The sequence below is a fragment of the Capricornis sumatraensis genome, chromosome 19, assembly GCF_032405125.1.
Source record: "Capricornis sumatraensis isolate serow.1 chromosome 19, serow.2, whole genome shotgun sequence".
Classification (NCBI taxonomy): Eukaryota; Metazoa; Chordata; class Mammalia; order Artiodactyla; family Bovidae; genus Capricornis; species Capricornis sumatraensis.
The window spans coordinates 48,582,150-48,608,242 of NC_091087.1; the positions used below are offsets into that span (position 1 = coordinate 48,582,150).

Here is a 26,093-nt window from a genome sequence, read left to right on the forward strand (position 1 = left end):
CAAGGTAGACGTTCATACACAGTGCCAGTCTATATCACTTTTGTTCTTTCAGTCACTAAGTCATGTTCAAGTCTTGTGACACCATGGACTGTAGCCCTCCGGGTCCCTCTGTCCTTAGGATTTCCTAGGCAAGAATATTAGAGTGGGTTGTTCTTTCCTTCTCCAAGTACTGCTTTAGTCCAGAACAAGATGTCAGAACCCAAGCAGAATGAGAAGGCATCCACAAATCAGGTAGAGGGATGGTTGGTAATCTAACTTGAGGTATTAGAGTCCCAAGTGAGGTGAGCATGATGTCCATATGTGGGAGCAGTTTAGTCCTGGAGTCTGAGGGTCCTATCAGATTAAGGAGGGTGACCCTGCACAGGACAAACCAGGCATTGGCTCAGATGGGGTAAGAAATATAGCCAGGCACATGTGTGTGTCCATTGTAGGGAATCAGAACCAGATTGGAGTGAGACGACATCTATGCAGGCAAGCAGACAGTAGCAGAGTTAGGATATTTGTTACATACAGGGTACTGGTTAAATAAGTAAATATATCAGATAATATAATGGGAGCGAGGTTTCCCATTGTCAGAGATGAAAGTTACAAATATTAAAAGGAAGAAAACTAGAATGAAACCTGTAATATTGGAATTGGAGGTGCCGATGTGGACTTGGTATTTGCACTAAATACTTATCAAATAGGAAGTAACTATAGATTTTCTGTGTGTGTGTACTCAAATATATGCATTCCCTAGTTCTGCCACTTGAGCAGAATGAGGAGCAACAATTCTCCAGTAGTAAAACTTTTAGCTTCTCTATTCCACTTTCCACTAGGACTCATTGGCGAAATAAATGGTTGATTCTAGGAAGAGGAAGTACAAAATAAGCCTGAAACATTGTGTTGTATCAGAAAGCAAGGAAAGTACTCAAAACATGATGGAATGTATCAAAAAGAACCCAAAAGTCAGCTTGAAGAGGCCCCCAATGGCCAGATCATGACAGTACCAAAATAAATAATGATGATAACATTATAACATACTGAATGAAATAGGAAGCCATGAGTCCATGCAGATATAATTAATGAATATATAGAAATTTTCCAGATTATTTACACAGTTTCAAAGTACCTCCGTACAAAATACTTATTACTTACAGAAGAAGAAAAATAACTTGACAGGGGAGAAGCCTGATAGATGCCTTATTAGGTAATCACATTGAACATCAGCAGTAATGAGGCATACTGAAATAGTGTACCACCCGAAAGATTCAGTATAAAAATACAGTATCACTTTTGTTGTATTCCTGTCAAAGATGTACAGCCTGAATCTAATCATGAGGAAATTCAGTCAAAAATTAATTGTGGAGTATTCTACCAAAAGGAAGGAAAAAATAACCTATAAGCCTTATCAAGGCCATGAAGTCAAGAACGACTTGAGGAACTGTTTCATACAGAAGACAACTGTATATAAGAGATGACAGCTCTTCGCAGCAACACATGATTCTTTTTCCCATAAAGGATATTATAGAGACAGTAGGTGAAACTTGGAGTGACATCTAAGGATTAGATGGTACTAAAGGACCAACACTAATTTTCTGATTTTGATATGTTAGTCTGTTCTGTTATTTTGAAGTTACTATATTTGGAGAATGTCCTTAACATTTGGGAATGGTAGGAAAGCAGTTCAACACCTTACTCTCAAATTTTCCAGGGAGAAAAAAGCTCCCTGAATTATACTTAAAACTGTTCTCTGAAGTATCAAATTATTCAGTGAGGAAACTCTGCCTCTAAAATAGCAGTTGCAGTAGAAACTTGAATGTGACCAGAGGATCCAGCCTTTAGCTGCTAGCTCCAGACTCTGGAGTACTCAAGTTGTAAAGGAGACATTTTTCCTATTTCCATTTAGCTCCGCTGTGACTAATGTCATTATAAGCATTGCATGCCCTCCAATTCTTAGCATCCTATGACTTAAAAACTTTAGCAGAGGCTTTAGGACATTGACCCTGTTGGAATTATAAATATGTTTCTCCTTGTCGAAGAGTGCCTTCTCGAAGCAGAATAAGCACCCACCCTTAGAAAAGGGGGAAATACCAATAACCTCAGATATGCGGATGACACCATCCTTATGGCAGAAAGTGAAGAAGAACTAAAAAACCTCTTGATGAAAGTGAAAGAGGAGAGTGAAAAAGTTGGCTTAAAGCTCAACATGCAGAAAATGAAGATCATGGCATCTGGTCCCATCACTTCATGGGAAATAGTGTCAGACTTTATTTTGGGGTGCTCCAAAATCACTGTAGTTGGTGACTGCAGCCATGAAATTAAAAGACGCTTGCTCCTTGGAAGGAAAGCTATGACCAACCTAGACAGCATATTAAAAAGCAGAGACATTACTTTGCCAGCAAAGGTCCGTCTAGTCAAGGCTATGGTTTTTCCAGTGGTCATGTATGGATGTGAGAGTTGGACTATGAACAAAGCTGAGTGCCAAAGAATGATGCTTTTGAACTGTGGTGTTGGAGAAGACTCTTGAGAGTCCCTTGGACTGCAAGGAGATCCAACCAGTCCATCCTAAAGGAGATCAGTCCTGGGTGTTCATTGAAAGGAATGATGTTGAAGCTGAAACTCCAGTACTTTGGCCACCTGATGCGAAGAGCTGACTCATTTGAAAAGACCCTGATGCTGGAAAAGATAGAGGGCAGAAGGAGAAGGGGACAACTGAGGATGAGATGGCTGGATGGCATCACCGACTTGATGAACATGGGTTTGGATAAACTCCGGAAGTTGCTGATGGACAGGGAATCCTGGCATGCTGCAGTTCATGGAGCCGCAAAGAGTTGGACACGACTAAGCGACTGAACTGAACTAAAGCCAAAGCTTTCTGGCTGGAGCACCAAAAAGGGAAGGCCACGGAAACTGGAAAGTACCAGGGCGGTTACAGAAGGAAGGAAGGAGCTCAGCAAAGCAACCCCATAAAGTTGTTAATGAATTCCTGGGCTCACCTCTGAGTTGTTCATGCCTAAATCTGATTCTACACAGCAATTCCAAGGATTGAAAGGTGAACGACAAGATGACCTCCAAATTCCTATACTGGCTCCTCGGCAGTGGAACAGAGCTGAGTAGCACTGCAGACATTTTGAAAATAGAGTCCATGACAGAACCACAACTCACAGAGGCTGGTAGGAACTTTGGCCTGAACCCAGACAGGCTAATTACCTGTTAAAACAAAAATACCAGCTTTCTCCTAGGATTTGAACAAGACCCTTCATCCTGTAACCTATTTCAGAATGTTTAAAATACAATATCTATTTGTAAACATAAGAACTTAGGAGAGCCTGTCTTTCATCTCTATTACCAAGTCTTCGTCATATTTAGGGAGTAAGGATAATTTGAAGATAAAAAAAAATCAATGAGTCATCAGTCAGTATGTTTTGAAAAAATTATTCTTGTTTTTATTCTATAGTGAAGTATAACAATTCTGAGTTCTTACATGTTGGGATACACTTTGAAGTGAGAATGCATATTGGTATTTGTTGAATAGTGAAACTGAGTTACCCATGAGAACTGTCTTATCACTTTGCACCAGAGCACACCTAGTAACTGAGGGGAGAATAAAGATTCTCTGGACAGTCTCTGGCTTTGGATAATAGAAGTAGCTCAGAATACTCACTGAAAGCAAGAAATTTCTCTGAAATCTTTTATTTTGTCCTAAAATTGCAGGCAAATATAATCTGCATAATACAGTGGTATATTATACTATAGACATGGTTTTTCCAAATCTTCATAGACCTTTCAAAAGGAGGAGAAATGTACATTTATTTAGTGGCTCCAATCTCAGAAGTATGACCTTGGGGCTCAGTTAGATGGTTTTAGCCAGCAAGGTTTCATGAACTAGTGCATGGTGCGGGGAGCAGGCAACTGGTTTCCTAGGATAGTCCCATTTTTATACCAAGTTGTCCTTACATAAGTATTATTTAGCACCCCCCTTTTCATTTCAAAAGGGTATTGTTTTAGAATTATATGATTATCCTACCTATACCATTTTTTTCTTCTTAAGTTTATATCTGAAAAATTAATCTCAACATTATAGACAGTTTGGAAGATAGACTGCAGATGGTAATCCTGTAATCCTGTAGTATTTCATCTTTTTCCATATCTGTATTTTACATGGTTGTAATTTAGTGCCTATAACGTTAAATCATTTGAATCAAGAAGCTTATTTTGTCACATTTATGTATACCTTGAGTTTATAGTCTTGACTATAATACATAACAACTGGAATTATGAAAGTCTTTTTTTCCCTCATCTGTTTCCCCTTTGTAGCAGGAACTCCAGAAGATAAAATGAGGCTGTTTCTTATCTATTACATAAGTGCACAGCAAGCACCTTCTGAGGTATGTCCTCTGTATTCAGTTATTGGGAGGAAAGGGGGATACTCACTTGTTTCAAAAATAGAAGTAAAAACCACTATGGCCAAATGATCATTTCATTCCTTCCTTTAAAAGAAAAACAGTTTCTTAAGGCTGGTTCTATTTACTGCTGAATTTTATAGCAGTATTTGTCACCAAGAGAACGATTTACTCACAAAATATCTCACCCCTTTTAAGTTGTTTGAACATGAACAGAATTCAGGTGGCCAAAATTCTTATTTCTGGAAATAACTATTCTAAACTAAGTTAACCAAGTTTGTTCTACTTTTTTTCGAAGATTGAGCTTACCATTTCTCATGATGTGATGATCCTAGAAGTTCCATTTCTTTAAGCTGTAGCCACTAATACTTACAAGAAATTAAGCTTTAACCGAAAAATTTGGTAATATTTTGCAGTTGTTTAAAACTAATGTCCTTTATAAAATACAAAGAAGTCACTTGGAGGAAAATAACTTAAGTTCCAAAAGTTATATAAATACTATAATTTCATAAAATTAAACTTCAGATTCAACATCTGTCATGATTCATATAAAAATAGCATTGAAATTTTATACTAAAGTAAAAAAAAAAAGCTACTTTTATGTTAGAATACATTTCTAAGAATGATTGGAAAATGATCAGTTTTCCTTTCTAGATTTTTTTTTTCCCCTCAGTGGAAGAGTAGATTGTGGGATATTTTATTGTTTTCCTTCTCTTTCATGAGCCATCAGCTGCTTTTGAGGGAAAAAAATTTTTTTAAGTGTGCAGTGGTAATTGACTTACTCTGAAGGAAGCAGTGATTTTTGTATTGTTGCTGCACTGGAGACCTGTTAACTCTTCCTGATATTAACTTGTATAGTTTTAACTAGATGAGCAACTAGCATAAGGACCTTGGGAAAGACACCTAGAATGATAACAGCTGTTGCAAACTGCTTTCCTTTGCTGATAGCAATTATTTTTCTGATGTCTGGTAGATTGTGAGGTTTCTTTTTATTTGACATGTTAAAACAGAAAAGTAAACCAGTATTTGCTTTAGGTCAATTCTGCTTTGTCCCAGGAATATGTCTCTTGACTTTTAGTTAGAAAGTTCCGTAGTCCCCCCTTATCCAAGGGAGATATAATCCAAGACCCCCATTGGATGCCTGAAACCATGAATAGTACCAAATGCCCCCTCAACCATATATACTGTTTTTTCCTATACATACATACTGATGATAAAAGTTTAATTTTTAAATTAGACACAGATTAACAAAAATGGCTAATAAAATAGAGTAATTATAACAATATACCATAATAAAAAGTTATATGAATGTGGACTCTCTCAAAATACAGTTATTATACTCATCCTTCTCATGTTGATGATGTCAGCTGATAAAATGCCTGTGTGATCAGATGAAATGAGGTGAATGATGTAGCCACTGAGATATAGCATTAGACTACTATGAGCCTTCTGACATGAAGGAGAATCATCTGCTTCAGGTGATCCTGTGTCATCAAGCCATGATGATTTTGATGGTTAGATGTCAGGAGCAGAGGATGTCACTGATTGGGGCAGGACTGAGCAGGACAGCGTGAGATATCATCATCGTGCTTTTCCAAACGAACCTGGAAGGCAAAACTGCTGATGAGGGGTGACTACAATATAGGTTTCTTTCTAGAAAGATCTCTGTCATTAATGGGGGTATACCTATAGCTTAAGGGATTCTAAAAACCTATTTATAATATTTTCTTAGGAATATATGAAAGTGAAAATTGCTCAATTGTGTCCAGCTCTTTGCAACCCCATGGCCTATATAGTCCATGGAATTCTCCAGGCCAGAATACAGGAGTAGGTAGCCATTCCCTTCTCCAGAGGATCTTCCCAACCAAGAATTGAACCCAGGTCTCCCACATTGCAGGCGGATTCTTTACCAGCTGAGCCACAAGGGAAGCCCAAGAATGCTGGAGTGGGTAGCCTATTCCTTTTCCAGCAGATCTTCCTGACCCAGGAATCAAACCAGAGTCTCCTGCATTTCAGGCAGATTCTTTACCAACTGGGCTATCAGGGAAGCCCATATGATTTTATTTATTTTTGGTAAGAATTATGTCTTTTTATAAGTAATCATTAAGAGGCTTGGGGCAGATTTTGACTATTAATGTCAAATTGAAAGTGTTGGTTGCTCTCTTGTGTCTGATTGCAACCTCATGGACTGTAAGCCACCAGGCTCCTCTGTCCATGGAATTCTCCAGGCAGGAATACTGGAGTGGGTAGCCATTCCCATCTCCAGGGACGCTTCCCAACCCAGGGATTGAACCCAGGTCTCCTGCATTGCATGCAGATTCTTGACCATCTGAGCCACCAGGGAAGCTCACTGTCAGATTAATAGCTCCCAGTATATGAAGCAGCTCTGATTGATGGTGAGCTTAAAAGTTTCTTTTTCTTAGAAAAGTTTTATAATGGAGTTGTTGTGATAGCTCCCGTGACATAAATTCAACTGGACTTTACTCGTTAGGAAATAAAAGACTAAGAAAGAGAACTATTTAACTATTAAAAAGTGTAGGTCACCTGCTGTTCAGTTAATAACTTTGGAAATTTACAGTGAATATGAGATGGGACCACCTGAATCTGCAGTGATTCCCTAAGTCAGCATCACTCCCTTCATGTTTCCAGTTTTGAAATATTCTTGATCAATCCAGATATTCATTTAATGCTTATTCCAAGGACAAACAATCTATGTCCACAGTGGAGGAAACACTGACTCTGTTGGGCTTGCTGAGGGATGACAAAACACCATACTGCTTAGGTGATTTGGGAGCCTGTTAAAGGTAATTTTCACTGTATGTGATTTTTGTCTTGGGTACTCATTTGGGTGCTCCCTTAAGGTACCACTCCACTTACTTAGGTGCTCTTGCCTTTAGTCTTAACTTTTTGACTAATCAGATGACAACAAACAAAATGGTCTCTTTCATGAAAGTAAAGATTTTTGTCATATTCTTATTTCAGGCTGATTTGGAGCAGTACAAAAAAGCTTTAACTGACGCAGGATGCAACCTTAATCCCTTACAATATATCAAACAGTGGAAGTAAGTTTTGTTATTCTTAAGTTCCTATCATTTAAGAAAGTACAATGGAAGTCAAGTTCCAAGAAAACTGGAAATGTTACCAAGAAAATTTAACAGTGCCTTAGTATTTTTTGTTGTTGTTCAATGGCATAAATATTTCTTTATCTCCCCTACTTTTTCCACAACTTTATATAAAATATTGCTGCCTTTCTTTCCTAGACATTTTTTTTCCTATATTTTCTTCACTGGTGTGAGATGAAAAAGTCAAAGACTGAAATGTTTTAGGTCAAATGGCTCTAAAACATTTTTAAGATGTTTTAATTTCACTAGTAATCAGAGAAATGCAGATTAATATAATAGGAAGATTTAGAAAATGTGCCAAGGATCCAGGAAAATTGATGAGTCTATACTCCACTATTAGAAATATAAATTGTCAAAATTTTGCTCACTGGTATAAAACGTATTTTTAAAAGGAATAGCTTTGACCTAGCTTTCTCTTCGGATACGGCTAAAGCGACTTAGCAGCAGCAGCAGCAGCTTTCTCTTAAGAATTAATCCCAAAGAAGAAACTGGAGTTAGAAAATCTTAGAAGCAGTTATTATAATCAAATTTTGAAAATCAACCTGATTGTCAAGGAATAGGATTGAAATTATATCATTTCTACAAGAAATGCAACTGAGTCATTACAAATCATGTTGTGGGTTGATTCAGCAGAGGGGGCCTAAGAGGGGTGCTCGGAAATGGCCCTCAGCTCCCTCCCCTGGAGGCACAGAGGGCTGGGGCCTTGGTGAATGGCTTTCTTGCTAGCCACTTGTGGAATTATTAGACCCACTCCCAGAGGGTCTGGGAGAGGGTCTGGCTCCCATCCCTGAGTTCCCAGGGACTCTGCTGCTTGCCCAGGCCTTGGGCATGAGTGTGATTCTCTCCCTGCCTCCATCCCGTCACCGCCTGGGGGTTTGGATTCAGGATTTATTCCTAGTGTCCAAGACTTTAATAAGAAACTTACAGAGGCTGATGCTTACTACAGATCTTGATAGAACAGTTGAAGCTTTTTGATGACAAACTTCAAAACTACAAACAAAGATGATGAACAGAGAAAGAAAATTGAAACCCTCAAAGAGACAACAAATAGCATGATAGAATCAATTAAACACTGCATTGTATTGCTGCAGATTGCTAAAGACCAGTATATTGCAGAGAATTATACAGATAAAATTATAAGTACTGTTAATCCTGTGGATGTCCCTTGGAACCTGTGGTCAACACAGTGCCTTCCCAGACTGTCTTACCTCCAGAACCTACTCAGAGGTTCTGTAAGTCAGAGCAGCGTCCATCTTCTCTACCAGTTGGACCTGTATTAACAACCTTGGGACATTATCAGACTCAAATACCAAATAGTATAGGCAGTGGCCACTCACCACCTAGTAGTAGTCTGACTTATCCAAGCCAGGTCAACTTGTCTCCAAACAAAGTCCCAGAGTTCTCTTACTCTAGCAATGAAGATGAATTCTATGATACAGATGAGTTCCATCAGAGTGACTCATCCCCAAAACACTTAGTAGATTCCTCTGGATCTGTTGATCCAGTCTTGACATACAGCTGCTCGGGAAATAGTCTAAAGGCCCAGATACCACAGAATCACTTAATTCTTCCATGTCCAGTGGAACAAGTGATGCTGACCTTTTTGATTCACGTGATGATAGAAATGATGAAGGGGAGGCAGGGTCAGTGGAAGAGCACAAGAGCATTATCATGCATCATTGCACTTGGATCTTACAAAGGTAGTTCTTCCAACATTTATTCTTGAAAAAAGATCTCTTTTAGAAACATATGCAGAGTTTTTACACATCCGGTCCTGTTTGTGAGTATTAGTGACCAGAGAATGCCAGAGACCAAATGGTTCAGGTTGTGAAATGGTATCTCTCAAGCTTTCACGCAGGAAGGAAAGAATTGGTTATCAAAAAGCCATACAACCCCATTTTGGGAGAAATCTTTGAGCGTCAGTGCACATTACCAAATGATACTGAAGAGAATGCAGAGCTAGTTTCAGAAGGCCCAGTTCCCTGGGTTTCCAAGAATAGTGTAACATTAATGGCTGAGCAGGTTTCTCATCATCCGCCCATTTCAGCCTTTTATGCTGAATGTTTTATTAAGAAGATACAATTCTGTGCTCATATCTGGACCAAATCAAAATTCCTTGGGATGTCATTTGGAGGTGCACAACGTAGGGCAGGGCTGTGTCTTGTGTCTAGAGCATGGTGAACATTACATTCTCACATTCCCCAGTGGTTACGGCAGATCTATCCTCACAGTGCCCTGGGTGGAACTAGGTGGAGAAAGCAATATTAATTGTTCCCAAACTGGCTATAGTGCAAATATCATCTTCCACACTAAACCTTTCTATGGGGCCAAGCAGCACAAAAATTCCCTGAGATTTTTTCTCCAAATGACAAGAAGTCTTTCTGCTCAGTTGAAGGGGAATGGAATGGTGTAATGTATGCAAAATACTCAACAGGGAGAAATACAGTTTTTATAGATACCAAGAAGTTGCCTATAATGAAGAAGAAAGTGAGGAAGCTGGAAGATCAGAATGAATACGAATCCCACTGCCTTTGGAAAGATGTCACTTTCAACTTAAAAATCGGAGACATTGATGTAGCAGCTGAAGCCAGGTATAGACTTGAAGAAAGACAAAGAGCAGAAGTCCAAGAAAGGAAGGAAAAGGAAATTCAATGGGAGACAAGGTTGTTTCATGAAGATGGAGAATGCTGGGTTTATGATGAACCATTACTGAAACGTCTTGGTACTGATTAGGTTGGGAAACACAAAGTTTGCTCCTGGTTCCAGGGCAGGAGGCATAATTAAGTGACAGTCTTCCTTTGGGAGAGCCTATTCACTCCCTTCTTGCAGTGGTTCCTATCTCAGAGATAGTGGACTTTCTGATGCAGATGAATAATTAAAGCAAGCAGAGCTTCCCTTTTTCCTGTCTAGCAGTTATAGTGTTGATTTTGGTCTTGAGAAAAACTTCAGGTTTTGAAGACAAGGTGTCTGCTCTTTTTCCAAATCTCATGGTATAAATCCCAGTCTTAAACTCTGCATTCTAGTACTGCTATTGAGATGTACAACATTTGTTTCCTAGATCATATAATCTTGGGTTCTATATACACATATATATAATATAGCTGGTGCCAGATTTTTCATCAATACTCCATTTACTGTAAATATCAGTTCCTCTGAGTTTTAGAAAATTTAGTGCAATGTATTAAAATCACGTGTTAGGAAATTTCATGGTCTCACCTAAAATAACTTTTATTTTGTAATTGAACTATTATTAAATTGTATCTAACTCTGCCACAGTTTAATACGCAGTGCTTTTAAGGCTTCATAATTTTCCAACAACCACAAAAAAATCATGTTGTGGAAGACTTGTTCAGTGACCATTGGGAAATGGCCATGTATGTTATAAAGTGAAAATATAGTTTACTATTCATTGATTTGTTTGATAAATAACTTCCTTTGTTGCAGTGACTAGGGACTCTTCTAAACATTAAGAATATAGTAGTGAACATGCTAGGAAAGGCCTCGGCTTTCATAGAATTTACATTTGTGTTGAACAATATGTCAACAAGCAAATGAATGAGCAGGGTTGTGTTAAACCATATTCACTATATTAACTGATATAAAGAAAATAAAGCAAAGTGATAAGATCTTAATTTGTTGGGGGTATTAGCTAAAATTTGTTGAGATCAGGGAAAGCCTCTGGGTAGGCAGCCCTTGAACCAAACTTGGTTTTTATGGTGTAATCCTCTCTTACCTTTCCATTTATCTGCCTGTGTGTGTGTGTGTGTGTGTGTGTGTGTGTGTGTGTGTGTGTGTAGATATACACATATATACATATAAAGCATAACTAAAATGACATTCACTTAAATGCTAATAATGGGTAAATCCAAGTAGTAGAATTTTTTTTTTGTACCTTTTGTGTTCTTTATTTTCCAAATTTCTTTAGTAATACCTTTAAATTATTTCTTAAAATAATAATTTTTTTAAGAGTAGGGGATTGAATATGCTTTTTTACCCTCAACTGTATCAAAAAATATGCATAGTATGAGACACGTACCAAGTTGTTAACAGCAGATAACTCTGAATTGTGAGTTTACGAGTGGTTTTTATTATCTATACTTTTGTTTGTTTTTTCAAGTTTTGCTTTTATTTCATTGCGTTCTTATAAGAAAAGAGGTAGACAAAACAAACCTTAGTTTAACAGAAGGAACTGGAAACCATCTTTTCCAATTTTTATAACATATACAGTTAACACATTTGGTGTGTCATATGTGTCGTTGTGTTTTACGTTATGACTTATGTGGAACTCCCTAATCAAACATTTGATGTTAAAAGAGTGAAGACAATCTTGGGCATCATTTTACATGGTTATAAAATATACAATTTCTGATTTGTAACATTTTTCTTTCTCATTATAAGGGTTATACCAATTTATTGGAGAATATTTTTAAAAACTCAGAAAGGTATAAAGAAAGTAAAAATTTACCTGTAATCTCCCCATTCAAAGTGTATAAGTAACCTTTAGTGTTTATCCTTTTATGCATATTACATATTTTTTAATCAGGAAGTCATTGTTACAGATGCAGTTTGTGTTCTAGTTCATCATGCCAGTTTTTCATTGTCTTAAATACAGCAGACCCTAGAACAACCTGGAGGTTAGGGATGCCAACCCTCCATACAGTTAAAACTCAAAGTATTACTTAACAATGGGCTGGCTCTTAGTATCCCTGGTTCCTCATTTGAGGATTCAACCAACCACAAATCATGCAGTACTGCAATATGTATTTATTGACAGAAATGTAAGTGGACCTGCACAGTTCCAAGCCCATGTGGCTTAAGGATCAGCTACAGTCTCCAATGGTTGTATTTAGTATTTGCTTGAATTTCAGCCATATAAATGTAATGCTCTTTATTTAACCCTTTACTACTTAGAGATAACATTTTATATTTAGATATTGTTGTTTCTAGTGAAAAGTAAATTTTTGTTAAAGGCAGAAATTCCAGTCTACTGCTGAAAACCATTGATTCACATCCTCCTTTCTGAACAAAATTGTGACTTTTGTATTTGAAATTTCTCTAATGGTATCAGTAAATGTTTTCCAGATTGAAATAGTATATTTTTAGTGTTTCATCTTCAAATCTTAGTGATTTCCATTCTTTTTTTTTTTTACTTTCATAAGATGTTCCTATATTTAGATAGATAATTTTTTTTCCATTGACTAAAGCATTGGGAATGATTAGGAATTATAAAAGAATACTGATTTGCATAAAAATATTTATGGCATGCTGTTAAAACATTTAAGAATAGTGTGTACAATATGATACTGATTTTGTTTTTAAATCATATGTGTTGTATATATATACGTCAAAAGATTAGAAGAATATATGCCAAAATCTTAACAGTGTTTACTTCTAAGTGGTAGAGGTCTTCTAGGAGCATTCTGTTTTCTATAGTGAACATATTCCTAGAAGGAAAATATTTTTTAAAATGCAGCTAAGTGCCATATTTTTGCCCAGCCTTCAAAAATTCTATAGCTATAAAAACATTCTGTATGTTTAGAAAGATCTGAAAATAAATGACTGTATGCAGTTCAATATAAAAGTGTGTATGTAACTAAAAAGAAAAATCACTGAGTAGCAGAATTAGAATAGCAATAATAAAGAAAGTGATTTTGAGCTGAATCTTAAAAGGAAATGTACAGTTTTTATTGGAGAATACAGTGAATCTGTGTCCCCGAAGGACGGGACAGCATGAGTCAAGGCATGTGTCTAGGAATGTGGGAGCATGGAATGTGGAGAACAGTAAAGAGATTAATCAGTACATGATTGTTCTTCTAAAACAGAAAGTCTTTATTTCCTGTTAATGATCCTTAAGTTTGAGGAACTAATAATGAATTAGTGGTTTTCAAAGAATTTCAGTGTTTTGCTAACAGTTGCTCTGTACTTGAACATTATTTTACATGGTTACAGATTATGTAATCAATGTTTTTGTATAATTGTGCTAATTGTACTGAAACATTGTATTAGTTGAAAAATTATTTCCTTTCAGAAACTTCATAGAAAATCTTACGATTAGTAAATTTTTTAATGCCTAGTTAGTAAATGTTTTAATGCTGTGATAAAAAATGTTAGCTCAGCTAACTAACTTTTAAATATAACTTTCTTATTTCATAGGGCTTTTGCCAAGATGGCTTCAGCTCCCACCAGCTATGGCAACACCACCACTAAGCCAATGGGGTAAGTATTTTTAATAATTCTGATTGAAGAAGTCTAGTACTCCAGCCATAACTGGAGTTTTATGCTTTGAAAACTGTGTGACATTTCGTGTGCAGAAAGTTTTCGTTGTGATACAGAGCAAATGTCAGGATGCTTTTTGGGTTCCTTAGGTAGGTTAAATTCTAATTCTAAAATGTAAGTTAATGTATTTTACATGGTAGGGCTTCATATGCTTCCTTGTTAAGATACTATGTTTTTCATTTTCGGAAGATACATGAATTTCTATCAGTGTTGATAATACAGACATTCAAGACCTAGCTTCTAGATGGAACTAGGCATACTGCTAAATGATAGAGAGGAAGCACTCAGGGTTGGGTGTGATTTCTGACTCCCGAAAAATTCTGTACAGTATGTGTAATTTTCAAAGGAGCTGAACAAAGTGATTTTGACTGCTCTTTTCAGTACCATACTAGCTTCAAATTCCTGGCTTATTTTTTGGAGCTTAGAACAGAAGCATGAAACTGGAGGAAAACAGGTTTACCCTAGCCCCACTCTGAGCTGCTGATTTTAATGAAACAATTTCCAGAAAACAAAAGCACTTGGCCTAAGGCAGGAACATGTAAGCGCTTGGCAAAATGAATCCAGCTGGCCTCACCTTCAGACAGTGCTGTGCGAGGTACCACTCTTACTCCCTCAGAGTTGCCTGGTACCTGGGAATCACCTCAGAACTAGTCAGTCCAACAGAGATTACATTTTCTTGTTTCTGTTAAAGAAATGATTTCCTTCCTGCCCATCTCTTCATTTCAGAGGGGAAGAGGACAGGACAGGGAAAATGAAAAATATATTTGGAAAACTACTTCCATGTATTTAATAAAATAGGCTTTCCAGTTTTCTGTCCTAAAACCTTACTGAATCTTAAAAGCCTATTAGATTTCTTACGGACTTTGTAGTTGAGGATTTTAATAAAGTGTTATAAGAAAATCTTGGATGATTTGAAGGCCTTCTCTTGCCTTCTAATATCAAAATGCAAGATTTCCATTCTGTCCCACAAAATACCCTTTGATTCCACATAAAAGACTTTTTGAACCACAAATATAAAACCAATATGGTAAGTCATTTGTGTTATTTTTGTTGGTAAAATACAGACACTGGACATTCTTACAGAGTTGAGGTAAAATTCAGTGAGCATTTTGTGCTTTCACATTTTTATATGATCGATTTTGTGTATGGGGCCGCAGAGTATACAGTGCAGGACTAGACCTAGCAGCTATAATATAGAGAATATTGTAATTCCTGACCTATTCAGAAACTCCCAGACATACTTGTTCTCCATATGTCAGTGTGTTTTGAACTCCTAAAGCAAGTCGTCTTAATTACTATCTTTGTTAAATTGAATATAGTTGATTTACAATGTTGTGTTAATTTTTGCTGTACAGAAAAGTGATTCAGTTATACATGTATATACTTTATTTAATATTCCGGATTACTATCTTTAATACATTGTTTTAACATTAGGAGAGTCGGGAAATTCAAAGAATTCTCTTTAGCTAATAATTTGCCTAAATATTGATATGTAGCTAAGGCTTAGCAGTTAAAATGTTCCTTTTGAGGACAGCACTCTAATTTTACATCTTATTGACTAGTCAGAATGTTTTATTAGTGTTTTATTGTTAAATAAATTTGTGGCAGTGATATCCATGGAAGTTAGACATTCTCAGGTCACTTCTGCTCAATGAAAGCAAAGGTGGTAGGCACAGTGAGCTTCATCAGCATGTGTTGTGTAATCAGACAAGTATTTTATCTGTAATTAATCAGAGAGATAATTTATACTTAGTGCAATGCTCTTCTTTTGCACCTAGTCTCTTATCACGAGTCATGAATACCGGATCACAATTTGTGATGGAAGGAGTGAAGAACCTGGTATTGAAACAGCAAGTAAGTACAGCTGTTAGAAAATACACTGGTACTTTTGAATATAAATGTTAACAGGTTGGTTACTTAGCTAGAGCAGCTTCTAGATGTATTCAAGCACAAAATTAGGAATAAAATGAAATCAAGGGGTCCTTTACTGGTATGTTCAAGAATATGAGAGTATTTTACATATATAATTCAGAACTCTATAATTTTATGCTTTTTTTAAAAATTTGCTCTTTTATGTTAATGACATTTTGATTTCCTTTATCAGGTTTGTGAAAATACGTTAACTGAAAACCATGAACTTAATCTTAAAATAATGAACTGTTACATAAATGCATATCATTTAAGTTTTAACATATATTAGGAGAATATTAAGTTAATAGTCTAAAAGCCTGTGTAAATTAAAAGTATTTTAAATAGAATTTGTGTTTGGGAATAATGCAACTATAGCTTGATTTCACATTTCATTTTGGAATAATAGTTTTAAACATAAGACTTTTAATGGTGTTTGTATTTCCGTTGTTTTTCTGTTATTCTAATATATAGATATTTCTGCTTCAGAGTGATCATTAATTGCTTTGGCTTCTTTTCAAACTGAACTTGTTTTTAACTTTTTGTTACGGAAATTTTCAAATACACATTAGTATGTCAAGCTCTCCTGAACCCTTCACCAAGATTCAGTACCCAACATGGTGCCATTCTTGTTTCATCTTCCCCACTTATATTATTTATTTGTTTTTAGGGGCATTTTAAGGCAAATCTGAGACATAATATTTCACACATAGATACTTCAGTTTGTGATGAGAGGATCTTAAAGGCCAATTCAGAAAAGAAATAGAGTATCCGTTATACAGATCTGAATATTGTTTACTTGTTTTCAGAATAAACTAGATCTCTGTTTCTCTGAACTTCTTCCACATTTTTTAATCTTTCTTACTATATTTACCTGTGGTATTTTGTATTGATGTTGTTTATATTTTCTTTTTTTCCCACTTTTATTGAGATATAGTTGGCATGCATTGTTTCTTGTTTTGCTTTTTTGTTTTTGGCTGTGCTGGGCTTCATCCCTAGTTGCAATACGTGGGCTTCCCATTGAGGTGGCTCCTCCTGTCGGGCATGGGCTCTGGGGCACGGGGACTTCAGTAGTTGCAGCGCTCAGGCTCTGAAGCGCGGGTTCAGTAGTGGAGGCACACAGGCTTATGAGTTGCCCCAGAGCTTGTGGGAGCTTAGTTCCGAACCAGGGGACCAAACCCATGTCCCCTGCATTGGCAGGCAGATTCCTAACCACTGGACCACCAGGGAAGCCCCAACATGTAGTTTTACTTCTTGACAGCAAGAAATTTTTTTTCCCCATCTTTGAATTTTCCATAGCAGTGTTTCTTAAGTAAGTATTCAACTTTTGTTTGAATAAGTAAATAACATTGTATTGTAAAAACCTGTAGTGTTAATGAAGAACAGTGAAAAATCTTAATTTTTTAAGATTGAATTAAAAGGCAGATTACTTCCTAACTTTCCTTCAGAGACATTCCAGATTGCATTGCTTTCTAAATACTTGGGAACACTTTTTAGCTTAATTATCCCTCTTCAGAATTATTTTCAGTCCTTCCCCTCTGTGTTTCTTCTGGTAAAAGGCCACTACTGAATATTTAATCCACTTTCTAACTGGTTCACGGTACTTCTGTGAGCCAGTTTATCTTTATTCTCTTGGACTGCTAAAGGTGAAAAGGCATAAAAACAGGTTGGACACGTTAGTGCCCAACATACTGTACTTACAGTTGAACCCAGCACTTGTTAAAAAAGAAGTTACTCACAACAGTTGTTAAAGTACAGTAAGGCAGACTTTATTCAAGGGGACCACTGTGAAAGACCAATGTTGGGACCACTGCAGTGGGGTTTTGAAGTGTGGGAGAGAGATTGGAACTCCAAATACATCAGGGAGACGTGGGAAATCAGAGCTCAGTAGCAGGGTGTAGTTATCGGTGGATGGAAAATTACTTAGGGAAAATATCAGGGCTAAAGGAAGATTCTGGCTAAACCAGCCTCATGGGATTCTTGATGAAGGCAGGCTAATGTAATTGGACATCACCTGAGAGGTGGTAAAAGGTGAGGAAACCAAAAAGATATGAAGAATGGGACGATACAGGGGAGATGTGGGTTCTGGCTATAAACTGACTTAGCAGATTTCTTTCTAAAAGTGATGCAAAGATGGACACAGATGTCCAAAAGTCAAGGCCCCGTTGAAAAAGAGTTTGGAGAGCCTCTAAAAAGAGTAGAGTCTTGTCTAGGAGAGAATCTAGTCATGCCACTCTGCTTATCATCAACATGGACAGAATGATGTTATATGTGAGACAGAAGAGGAACCACTACTTTCTAAGATTCTGTCTGGCTTTTGTCAGACGCACTGGCTATTGTATGAGTTTGTTGTTGTTCAGTTGCCAGGTTGTGTCCTACTCTTGGCCTCATGGACTGAGCACACCAGGCTTCCCTGCCCCTCACCATCTCCCGGAGTTTGCCCAAGTTCATGTCCATTGAATAAGTGATGCCATCCAACCATCTCATCCTCTGTTGCCCCCTTCTCTGTCTGCCTGAAATCTTTCCCAGCATCAGGGTCTTTTCCAGTGAGTCAGCTGTTTGCATCAGGTGGCCAAAGTATTGGAGCTTCAGCTTCACCATCACTTCCAAAGAGTATTCAGGGATGATTTCCTTTAAGATTGACTGGTTTGATCTCCTTGCTTTCGAAGGGACTCTTAAGAGTCTTTTCCAGCCCCGCGGTTCAAAAGGATCAATTCTTCCGTGCTCTGCCTTCTTTATTGTCCAGCTCTCACATCTGTACGTGGCTACTAGAAAGACCTTGACTATACGGACCTTTGTTGAAAAAGTGCTGTCTCCACTTTTTAACACACTGTCTAGATTTGTCATAGCTTTCCTTCCAAAAAGCAATCATCTTCTAATTTCATGGCTGCAGTCACCATCCCTAGTGATTTTAAAGCCTAAGAAGAGGAAATCTGTCACTACTTCCACCTTTTCCCCTTCTGTTTGCCGTGAAGTTTTGGGGCTAGATGCCATGATCTTCAGTTCAGTCGCTCAGTCGTGTCTGACTCTTTGCAATCCCAAGAATCGCAGCACGCCAGGCCTCCCTGTCTATCACCAACTCCCGGAGTTCACTCAAACTCACATCCATCAAGTCCGTGATGCCATCCAGCCATCTCATCCTCTGTTGTCCCCTTCTCCTCCTGCCCCTAATCCCTCCCAGCATCAGACTCTTTTCCAATGAGTCACCTCTTCGCATGAGGTAGCCAAAGTACTGGAGTTTCAGCTTTAGCATCATTCCTTCCAAAGAACACCCAGGGCTGATCTCCTTCAGAATGGACCGGTTGGATCTCCTTGCAGTCCAAGGGACTCTCAAGAGTCTTCTCCAACACCACAGTTCAGAAACATCAATTCTTCGGTGCTCAGCTTTCTTCACAGTCCAACTCTCACATCCATACATGACCACTGGAAAAACCATAGCCTTGACTAGACGGACCTTTGTTGGCAAAGTAATGTCTCTGCTTTTCAATATGCTATCTAGGTTGGTCATAAGTTATTTATTCTTAATTGAAGGATAATTGCTTTCCAGTATTGTGTTGGTTTCTACCAAACATCAATATGAATCAGCCATTGGTATACTCATGTCCCCTCCCACTTGAACATCTCTCCCACCTCCCACCCCTCTAGGTTGTTACCAAGTTAGGTTTGAGTTCCCTGAGTCATACAGCAAATTCCCATTGGCTGTCTTGTAATATTGAGTTTTAAACATGCTTTTCCACTCTCCTCCTTCACCCTCATCAAGAGGGTCTTTAGTTCCTCCTCACTTTCTGCCATTAGAGTGGCACATATCTAAGGTTATGTGATATTGTTGATGTTTCTCTTTCCAATCTTGATTCCAGCTTGTAACTCATCCAGCCATTTCTCATGATGTGCTCAGCATACAAGTTAAGTAAACAGGATGACAATAAACAGCCTTGTCATACTCCTTTTTCGATCCTGAACCAGTCAGTTCTATACAGAGCTGTAACTGTTGCTTCTTGGCCCGCACACAGATTTCTCAGGAGACAGGTAAGATGGTCTACTATTCCTCTCTCAGTGGAAACAGTGGCTGACTTTATATTTTGGGGCTCCAAAATCACTGCAGATGGTGACTGCAGCCATGAAATTTAAAGACGCTTACTCCTTGGAAGGAAAGTTATGAAAAACCTAGACAGCATATTAAAAAGCAGAGACATTACTTTGCCAACAAAGGTCCATCTAGTCAAGGCTATGGTTTTTCCAGTAGTCATGTACGGATGTGAGAGTTGGACTATAAAGAAAGCTGAGCACAGAAGAATTGATGCTTTTGAACTGTGGTATTGGAGAAGACTCTTGAGAGTCCCTTGGACTGCAAGGAGATCTAACCAGTCCATCCTAAAGGAGATCAGTCCTGAATGTTCATTGCAAGGACTGATGTTGAAGCTGAAACTCCAATATTTTGGCCACCTGATGCGAAGAGCTGACTCATTTGAAAAGACCCTGATGCTCGGAAAGATTGAAGGCAGGAGGAGAAGGGGACGATGGAGGATAAGATGGTTGGATGGCATCACCGACTCAATGGACATTAGTTTGAGTAAACTCCAGGAGTTGGTGATGGACAGAAAGGCCTGGCGTGCTGCTGTCCATGGAGTCACAAAGAGTCAGACACAACTGAGCAACTGAACTGAACTGAAGAGTTTTCTACAGTTTGTTATCCACAGGGTCAATTTCTGGAATTCTCTTGCCTTCTCTATGATGTTGGCTATATGATCTCTAGTTCCTCTGCCTTTTCTAAACCCAGCTTGAACATCTGGATGTTCTCAGTTCACGTACTGCTGAAGCCTAGCTTGAAGGATTTTGAGTATAACCTTGCTAGCATGGGAGGTGAGGGCAATTGTCTGGTGGGTTGAGCATTCTTCAGTGCTGCCTTTCTTGGAAATTGGGATGAGGATTGACCTTTTCCAGTTTTGTGGCCACCGCTGGGTTTTCTAAATTTGCTGACATAATGTGTACAGCACTTTAACGGCATCATCTTTTAGGATTTAAATAGCTCTGCTGGAATTCCATCACTTCCACTAGCTTTATTGGCAGCAGTGCTTCCTAAGGCCCACCTGACTTCACACTCCAGGATGTTTGGCTCTGAGTGAGAGACTACACCATTGTGGTTATCTGGGTTATTATACTTTTTTTGCATAGTTCTCCTTTCCATCTCTTCTTGATCTCTCCTGCTTCTGTTAGGTCTCTACCATTTCTGTCCTTTATTTGGCCCATCTTTGGATGGAATGTTCCTTTGATATTTCCAGTTTTCTTGAAGAGATCTCTGTTCTTTCCCATTCTGTTATTATTCTCTATATCTTTCCAGTGTTCACTGAAGAAGGCCTTCTCTTGTTTCTCCTTGCTCTTCTCTGAAGCTCTTTCTCCCTTGCTTTTCGCTTCTGTTCTTTCCTCGGCTATTCGTAAAACCTCCTCAGACAACCACTTCGCCTGCTCGTATTTCTTTCTCTTTGGGATGGTTTTGCTCGCTGCCTCCTGTGCAGTATCACAGACCTCTGTCCATAGTTCTTCAGGCACTCTCTTTACTAGATCTAATCCCTTGAATCTCTTTGTCACCGCCACTGCATATTCATAGAGAATTTGATTTAACTTGTACCTGACTGGGCTAGTGGTTTTGCCCACTTTCTTTAAGCCTGAATTTTGCTATAAGGAGGTGATGATCTGAGCCACCAGATCATCAGTGTCTCCCAGTCTTGTTTTTGCTGACTGTATAGAGCTTCTCCATCTTTGACTACAAAGAATGTGATCAGTCCGATTTCAGTATTGACCATGTGGAGATGTCCATATGTAAAGTCGTCTCTTGTGTTGAAAAAGAGTGTTTGCTATGACCCATGTGTTCTCTCTTGGCAGAATTCTGTTAGCCTTTGCACTGGTTCATTTTGTACTTCAAGGCCAAACTTGCCTGTTACTCCAGGAATCTCTTGACTTCCTACTTTTGCATTCCAATCCCCTATGATGAATAGGACATTTTGTGTGTGTGTGTTCTAGGAGGTCTAGGTCTTCATAGAAATGATCAATTTCAGCCTCTTAGGAATTGGTAGTTGGGGCATAGACTTCGATTACTGTGATTCTGAATGGTTTGCCTTGGAAATGAACTGAGATCATTCTGTCATTTTTAAGGTTGCCTCCAAGTACTGCATTTCGGACTCTTGTTGATTATCAGGGCTATTCCATTTCTTCTAAGGGATTCTTGCCCATGGTAGTAGATATAATGGTTGTCTGAATTAAATTGACCCATTTCCATCCATTTTAGTTCACTGATTCCTAAGATATTGATGTTTACTCTTATCATCTGCTTGACCATGTCCAGTTTACCTTGATGCATGGACCTAACATTCCAGGTTCCTATGCAGTACTTTTCCTTACAGCATCGGATTTTGCTTTCATCACCAGACGCATCCACAATGAGTGTTTTTCTGAAATGACCCAGCCTCTTCCTTCTTTCTGGAGCTATTAGTAGTTGTCCTCTGCTCTTCCTCCATAGCAGATTGGAAACCTTCTGACCTGGGGGGCCTCATCTTTTGGTGTCATAGCTTTTTGCCTTTTTAAGGTTTATCCGGTTCTCACAAGTAGCACACAGGAGTGGTTTGTCATTCCCTTCTCCAGTGGATCACGTTTTGTCAAAACTGTCCACTGTGACCCATCTATCTTGGATGGCCCTACATGGCATGGCTCAGAGCTTCATGGAGTTATGCAAGCCCCTTTGCCACAACAAGGCAGTGATTCATGATGGGGATTGTGCAACTATGTGTAGTTAAATTTAGTTTTAAGGAGAATTCATATTTTGCTGTTGGAAGGAAATCCCAGTAGTAAAATTGCCTAAACAAAGGAATCCTTTCACAAATAACTAATAGCACGGAGAAATTACAGGCTTCAGTCTTTTAAATGACCATATTTACTCTTTGAACTTATTACCTTAGAGTCACATGATGTACATCCCTAAATGATGCCTGTAAGAAGTACCTAAACTGATTCACTTAAATATTGTCTTGTGCTAACAAAAAATTTGTTTTATTTGAAGTTTGCAAAATATAAAAACAGGTTATCTTCTGTGACCTCAAACTTTCCTGTTCTTAACATTGCATATAACATACTGCTTTGATATAGGCAGTTTTTCATTTACAGAAGTAAAATTTGAAATGATTGGTGGTTACCTGTTTCTACATCACATTTCTGTCACCACTGCTAGGAGAGAGCCAGACCAGTGTTGTTCTATTTTAATAGATGTCCAGGAGACTTTTTAGGTTCAGAATTCAAGGAAATATTCACTGATTTGGGAGACACTGGTTATTGATCGGGTGATAGTGGTTCATTGTAAATGTGAAGTAAAAATAAAAGTATTATAAAACAGTAAATTCAGTATGTTTTAACAAAATAGAAGATACTCATGGGTATATAGGTTTTAAATGTTAGTTTTTCTAGGTGAGAATATTCATCTCTGATTTACTTCTGTGTGATAAATTACTAGAATTGAATTATGGAATCAAAAGGATGAACATTTCTAATTCTCCTTGGTAAATATTACCAAATTGCCGTTCAGGAAAGATGTACCAGCATGCAGTGATTTACAGTGCTTGTTTCTCTACATCCCTCCCAGACCTGAACCTGTGTGTATGTGTTGGTGTGTAATCTTTGTAAATTCAGTACTTTTAAAAAGTCCCTTGCTCTAGAAATGTTTAAACACATAGCCATTTTTAATTCATGTTGATGTATGGCAAAACCAATACAGTATTGTAAAGTAAAAGAAGTAAAATAAATTTAAAAAATAAATAAAGTTACACTGTCCTGATGTTTTAAAATTTAGAGGAACTGCTACAGGTTTTAAGACATCTGGGGCAGGTTGGGAACTGAGAAAAGAGACATCAGAGAAGAAGACTGGTAGAGATGAATTCTTTGTTTCACGCTTGTAAAATTCTAATTTATGCCTCACATCTCTAAATACTGGTTTGGATTTTTTTAATCTGAATAAACATTTTAAGTTATAAAAATATATAGATAGAAATAATAGGATGTTTTGTCATGTCCAGTTTTCTAGGTCACTTATAAGAGCTTTTTATACCTTTTTGTTTCTTGGGCAGCATAAGTTTTATGCATCACAAGTATCAGCTATCACATAAAACCACTGGAATGATCTTTGCAGGTTTGGAATATATTTATGTGAGGACAGTTGTTCAGTTCAGTCGCTCATTGTATCCGACTCTTTGCAGCCCCCTGGACTGCAGCACGCCAGGCTTCCCTGTCCATCACCAACTCCTGGAGTTTACCCAAACTCATGTCCATTGCGTTGGTGATGCCATCCAACCATCTCATCCTCCGTCGTCCCCTTCTCCTCCTGCCATCAATCTTTCCCAGCATCAGGGTCTTTTCCAATGAGTCAGCTCTTCGCCATCAGGTGGTCAAAGTATTGGAGTTTCAGCTTCAACATCAGTCCTTCCAATGAACACCCAGGGCTGATCTCCTTTAAGATGGACTGGTTGGGTCTCCTTGCAGTCCAGGGGACTCTCAAGAGTCTTCCCCAACACCACAGTTCACCACAGAAGCATCAATTCTTCAGTGCTCAGCCATCTATATGGTCCAACTCTCACATCCATACATGACTACTGGAAAAACCATAGCTTTGAGTATACAGACCTTTGTCAGCAGAGTAATAGCTCTGCTTTTATGCTGTCTTTTAATGGTATCTAGATTTGTTGTAGCTTTTCTTTCAAGGAGCAAGCAAGTGCCTTCTAATTTCATGGCTGCACTCACCATCTGTAGTTATTTTGGAGCCCAAGAAAATAGTCTGCCACTGTTTCCATTCTTTTCCCCATCTGTTTGCCATGCAGTGATGGGACTGGATGCCATCATCTTAGTTTTTTTGAATGTTGAATTTTAAGCCAGCTTTTTCACTCCTCTTTCACCTTAATCAAGAGACTCTTTAGTTCCTCCTTATTTTCTGCCATAAGGGTGGTGTCATCTGCATATCTGAGGTTATTGATATTTCTCCCAGCAGTCTCAATTCCAGCTTGTGCTTCATCCATCCCAGCATTTCGCATGATGTACTCTGCATATAAATTAAATAAGTAGGGTGACAACATGCAGCCTTGCCATACTCCTTTTCCCCGTTTGGAACCAGTCCATTGTTTCGTGTCCCGTTCTAACTGTTGCTTCTTGACCTCCTTGCCAGTTTCTCAGGAGGCAGGTAAAGTGGTCTGGTATTCCCATCTCTTTAAGAATGTTCCACAGTTTGTTGTAGTGTGAGGCTGCATAATTTGAAACTCTTCTGTTTCACTTTGACTTGTTTACTAAAGTAATACCTTTTTTAAAAATGAATTGACAAGAGATAAATTGTAAGCAGTGGAATTCAGTAGATTTAAAAAGACATAAAAGCAGTCACCTAATTGCAATATATAGCCCTTATTAAGATTATAATTTGAACAGGGAAATGTAAGAAATTTATGGCACAAGAAAAGTTTGATACTGACTGGATATTGGTCTGTATTAAGAAATATTTGTTGATTATTTTAGGTGCAATGGTAGTCTTACAGGGCTTTTCTGTTTTTTTAGGAGTTTTCTATTTTAGAGATATATACGGAAACGTTGCTGTTCAGTCACAGTCATGTTTGACTTTTTGTGACCCCATGGACTGCAGCATACCAGGCTTCCCTGTGCTTCACTGTTTCTTGGAGTTTTCTCAAACTCGTGTCCATTGAGTTGGGTGATGCCATCCAGCCACCTCATCCTCTGCCGCCTCCTTCTCCTTTTGCCTTCAATCTTTCCCAGTATCAGGGTCTTTTCCAGTTAGTCTTGATGCTCTTCACATCAGGTGGCCAAACTGTTGGTGCTTCAGGATCAGACCTTCCAGTATTCAGGTTTGATTTCCTTTTGGATTGACTAGTTTGATCTCCTTGCAGTCTAAGGGATTCTCAAGAGTTTTCTGCATCAGCACAATTCAGAAGCATCAGTTCTTTAGTGTTCAGCCTTCTTTATGGCCCAACTCTCACAACCATACATGACTACTGGAAAAACCATAGCTTTCACTATATGTATCTTTGTCGGCAAAGGGTTTTCTGTGCTTTTTAATACACTGTCTAGGTTTGTCGTAGCTTTCCATCCAAGGAACCAAGCATTTTTTAATTTCATGGCTGCAGTCTCTGTCCACAGTAATATTGGTGCCCGAAAAAAGAAAATCTGTCACTGTTTCCACTTTTCCCCTTCTGTTTGCCATGAAGTGACGGTACAAGATGCCATGATCTTAGGTTTTTGAATGTTGAGTTTCAAGCCAGCTTTTTTACTTTCTACTTTCACCTTCTTCAAGAGATTCTTTAGTTCCTCTTCATTTTCTGCCTTTAGAGTGGTATCATCTGCATATCTGAGGTTGTTGATGTTTCTC

General features: G+C 38.2%; 1 protein-coding gene and 1 pseudogene across 1 annotated transcript in view; both read left to right on the forward strand.

Annotated features, from left to right (window-relative positions):
- Nucleotides 1-26,093, forward strand: part of SCFD1 (sec1 family domain containing 1) — a 109,206-nt gene that overhangs the window by 64,611 nt on the left and 18,502 nt on the right. The window contains exons 16-19 of the mRNA XM_068991605.1: nucleotides 4,300-4,370; nucleotides 7,368-7,447; nucleotides 13,661-13,723; nucleotides 15,562-15,637. Coding sequence (XP_068847706.1) covers nucleotides 4,300-4,370; nucleotides 7,368-7,447; nucleotides 13,661-13,723; nucleotides 15,562-15,637 — 290 coding nt within the window. The remainder of the gene's footprint in view (nucleotides 1-4,299; nucleotides 4,371-7,367; nucleotides 7,448-13,660; nucleotides 13,724-15,561; nucleotides 15,638-26,093) is intronic.
- Nucleotides 8,218-10,240, forward strand: LOC138095426 (oxysterol-binding protein-related protein 9-like; annotated as a pseudogene).